Source organism: Elephas maximus, chromosome 20 (genome assembly GCF_024166365.1).
Source record: "Elephas maximus indicus isolate mEleMax1 chromosome 20, mEleMax1 primary haplotype, whole genome shotgun sequence".
Classification (NCBI taxonomy): Eukaryota; Metazoa; Chordata; class Mammalia; order Proboscidea; family Elephantidae; genus Elephas; species Elephas maximus.
The window spans coordinates 79,911,603-79,916,112 of record NC_064838.1 but is presented as its reverse complement, the minus strand read 5'-3'; the positions used below and the strand labels follow the sequence as shown (position 1 = coordinate 79,916,112).

Sequence of the window (4,510 nt, the reverse complement as noted above, 5' to 3'; positions counted from 1 at the left end):
GCCAGGATGCACCTTAGAAATGAAAATGGCAAGATTTTGTCTTGCTTCCTTTGGACATGTTATCAGGAAGGACCAATCCCTGGAGAGCTACATCATTCTTGGTAAAGGGCCTCATCTCCCAAACTTTCTCCCCTGTATGAGCCAGTGAGAATGAAAGGACTTCCCAGTTTCTCTCTCACCACATTCCACTTCTCACAGATTCAGGACTGACCCAGTTTCTGCTTGGAAATTTTCATGGAATTATTATTATTTTTTAATTATATTCTCATTTCTTTTATACTTCTCTTGTCTCTAATAATTCCCATTAGATTTTTTATAGTATTTGATAGGCATATTATTGGAGAATATTGGTGATTAATTTCTTTCCCTTTGGTCAGGGTAGATTGTTTTCCTCTTGAGTTTGTCATCAGATATGTTACATATTCTCTCTATTTTGTTCTGAGCAGGGAGTAGTCCTGCACCTCCCTCCCCGCTAGAGCTAGCTTAGCCCATGTAAATGCGGACATAACTGACTCCTTTTACTTCTGGGCAAAAACTTTAAAAGCAGATGAAAGCTTCAGTACATTCTTTTTAAACTGTCAGCCTGGTGACAGGATGTAGTTTTTTTGTTTTGTTTTGGATCTTTTGGCGTCATATAGGAAAGATTCATTAGATAAGCTTAAAATACTGAAACGGAATAAGGCCAATTACAAAACAGAAGTAGGGAAACAGCACAAGTAACTAACTGCTGTCATTTTATTATCCACGTGAATACAGATTTAGTGTTCCACTTTCTTGATTACATGGATAATGCAGGTTCATTGTAATAAACACCAAAAATTCAGGAAAACTGAAGAAAAATAATAGAACACTTACTCTGGAATATTCATAATTAACATTTGATGAAATACTTCCATTCATCATGTTCAATGTGTATCTCTATGTGTGTGTATTCTGTGTACAATGTATGTGTGTGATATTTATTATTTTATAGCAGATACCTATCTTTTTTAAAATGAATTCCCTCTCTTACAATTTTCTCATGCCTCCTGTCATCTCCAGAAAACTAAAAAGCAAAACAAAGCAAAGATGGAAACTTGTCAATAACTATGATTTTCTAAATATATGTACACATTATAACAATAATATCTATTTTAACAAACCATAGGATTTTACTATACAGAAATCTTTAATCTGATGTGCACATAAATCATGTCTAATGTTCAATAGCATTGATATACCATCATAATTTATAAAATACATCCTCACGGAAAGGTGTTCTGTTCCCTCTAAGGAATTCTTTCCCTGGAAAGCCATTGTAAGGCCAAAATGTATACAGTCAACCCTCTATATCCACAGTGTCCTAGTCATCTAGTGCTACTATAACAGAAATACCACAAGGAGATGGCTTTACCAGACACAAATTTATTCTCTCGGTCTGCTATGCTACAAGTCCAAATTCAGGGTGTCATCTCCAGGGGAAGGCTTCCCCTCTCTTTTGGCTCTGGAAGAAGGTTCTTCTGATGCATCAGTCTTCCCTTGGTCTGGGAGAATCTCATCATAGGAACCTTAGTTCCAAAGGAGGTGCTTTGCTCCTGGAGCTGTTTTCTTGGTGGTGTGAGGTCCCCAGTCTGTCTGTTCACTTCTCTTATTTATACCTCAAAAGAGACTGGCTTAAGACACTACCTAATCTTGTAGACCTCATCAATATAACTGCTGCTAATCCATCTTACTACATCATAATGATACGATTTACAACACTTAGGAAAATCACATCCGATGGTAAAATGGTAAACAATCATACTATCATAGAAGGAAATCATGACTTAGCCCCGCTGATAGACATTTTGGGGCACACAGTTCAATCCACGACACACAGGATCTGCTTCTGCCAATTCAACCAACCACAGAATGAAAATATGCGTGGGGCAGGGGAGGGAAGAAAGTTCCAAAAGCAAAACTTGAATTTGCCCCACATCCAGCACTATGCTGAATCCACATGAATGAAAAGATGTATAGGCATACCCTACTGTAGCCTCCCACCATTTCAAGGACCCTCAGTCTCTCTCCAGCACTCCTTGTCGGAGGTCTCATGTCTTGTCATTATTCCCCAAACACTACAATACTGTATAATACCTATTTATACAGCATTTACATTGTATTAATTATTCACTGTAATCTGGAGATTATTTAAAGTAAACGGAAGGTTGAGCATAGTTTACCTGCAAATACTAAGCCATTTTATAAAATGGACTTGAGTACCAGCAGATTTTGGTATTCCAGGGGATCCTGGAGCCAATCCCCAGTGGATAACAAGGGATCACTCTATAGCTTTAATTAAAGCATATTAACAACCTGGTTTTTCGAATTTTTTTTTTATCATAACTATATGGGCGCTCATGGAAAGGAATTAAATGCATTTCAATAAGTGATATAACAGATTATAAACTGCATTTGGCTAAATTAAATCAGCCCCTATAAAAGTTCTTACTGAGGAAGAAAACTGCACAATGAAATATAGAATTACTAATGGAATGGTTTGCTATCAGCTTACACATATATTACTTATCTAACTGAATATATTACTTATATAAAGGTCTGACAATAATAAATGTAATTTTTAATTTGGAAATAATTGTCCCTGTATGGAAAGACAAGGTATAGTTAAAGGTATACCTACATTGGAATTTAATGAAAAATATGTGAGAAAGCAATTCTTATACATTTAACTCATTCTTTACTGAAGTGAATTATTTACACAGCAATTTTTTCAGTGCCATCTTGACATCTTTGTTCCTTAAACTATATATCATGGGATTAAACAGAGGAGTTAGGATAGTGTAGAAAAGAGAAAGTACCTTGTCAGTTCCCTCTGAATGTCTGGTGTTGGGTCTTAAGTACATAATAATGGCTGATCCAAAGAATAACACTACAACCATAAGATGAGACGAGCAGGTGGAGAACACTTTAGCTTGACTTGTGGCTGATGGCAACTTCAGGATGATGGGGATGATTTTACTGTAGGAGCCAAGTATCAATAGAAATGGAACTATGACAAATAACACAGCAACTGTGTAGACCAACATCTCATTTACAAAGGTGTCCCCACAAGCCAGCTTGAGTATTGGGGGAATATCACAGAAGAAGTGGTGAATTTGGTTAGGTCCACAAAAAGGCAGAGAGAAAACCTGATACGTCTGCCCTATTTGAGCTGGGATTCCAATGGTCCAGGAGCCAGTCACCAACTGGATACAGACCCTGTGGTTCATGACTAGAGGATAGTGCAGAGGGTTACAAATGGCCACATAGCGGTCATAGGCCATCACTGCCAGGAGCAAACACTCTGTGCCTCCAAACAGAAGGACAAAGCACATCTGTGTAGCACAGCCAACTGAGGAAATTCTTCTTCTCTGAGTCCCAAGATTCATCAGCATTCTGGGGAGAGTAGCTGATACATAGCAGATTTCCAAGAAGGAAAAATTTGCCAGGAAAAAATACATAGGGCTCTGGAGAGCAGGATCCATTTTCGTTATTAGAAATATGGTGTCATTGCTCATCAGGATAATGATATAGATAATTAAAAATAATCCAAAAAGAAACCACTGGATATGAGGTATGTCAGCAAAGCCCAAAAGAACAAATTCCATCAGTTCAGTTAGATTTTCTTCTAGCGGTTTTCCTTGGTGATCCATCTGTGGGAAAGGTACATTTATATGTGGATTTCCTTTACCTTCCTGTATCTCTGTCTCTTCTCTAAATTGTATTGAGGTGCTCGGGTTGGATTTAATGATCACTGCAATTATTTGCACTTTAAGAATGATACTATTTATGTATGTCCCACATCATCCTGTTAAATCACAGTGAACAGTCTCCTCACATTTATTTTAAGATCATTTTACTATACTTTCCAAGCACCATCCAGGATAGATCAAGCTATACCTGACTCAACACAGACACTGGAGCAATTGGCAACTGCTGGAGATGGACACTCAGCTTTGTCATCTAATCTCACTTTAAATTAATTACACATCTTGACACTCCTATTGTACTTCTCTATGCATTTTTTCATCAAACTTCTCAAACACTACGTCATAAGTTATCTTCTAACATTCACCTTCAACTCTCTCTTTTGACAGTTCATTTTCCCATGACTCGATGACTTTAAGCCTATAGGTTCCTATTAAAATAGAGTGCATATTAGATAGTTTAGAAAGAAAATTGTGAGGATATTTTATTTTCATGGGGAATACAACAAATAACTCTTGGTAGGATATCAATTGGGTACGATAAGAGAATTTTATTCAGGGAATTAACCTGGGAACATTGATTCAGATATGAACAATACATGTAGTTACCCTGGAAAAACAAAAATAGCATGGAGGGTATTTTGCTACCTGTATGTATTTGTATGGGACAGGAGGAGGAAAGATATTAGGTGTTGTGTTGTACCCATTGGGCTGTGTGCACCCACCTTTATTTTTATTGTTCCTCAACAATACAACACTTCAAAAATAATTGTTTCTAAACCCAC

The 4,510-nt window shown here is 37.1% G+C and overlaps 1 protein-coding gene across 1 annotated transcript; it reads right to left on the bottom strand.

Annotated features, from left to right (window-relative positions):
* Positions 1-2,729: 2,729 nt before the first annotated feature.
* LOC126063525 (olfactory receptor 10AG1-like) lies at positions 2,730-3,686 on the bottom strand. Its single transcript, XM_049861792.1, has one exon. It carries the CDS (start codon positions 3,669-3,671, stop codon positions 2,730-2,732), a length of 942 nt encoding a protein of 313 aa, XP_049717749.1. The 5' UTR covers positions 3,672-3,686.
* Positions 3,687-4,510: the final 824 nt, after the last annotated feature.

Coding starts and splice junctions, on each gene's coding strand:
- LOC126063525 (XM_049861792.1), bottom strand. CDS start 3,671: ATGGATCACCAAGGAAAACCGCTAGAAGAAAATCTAACTGAACTGATG.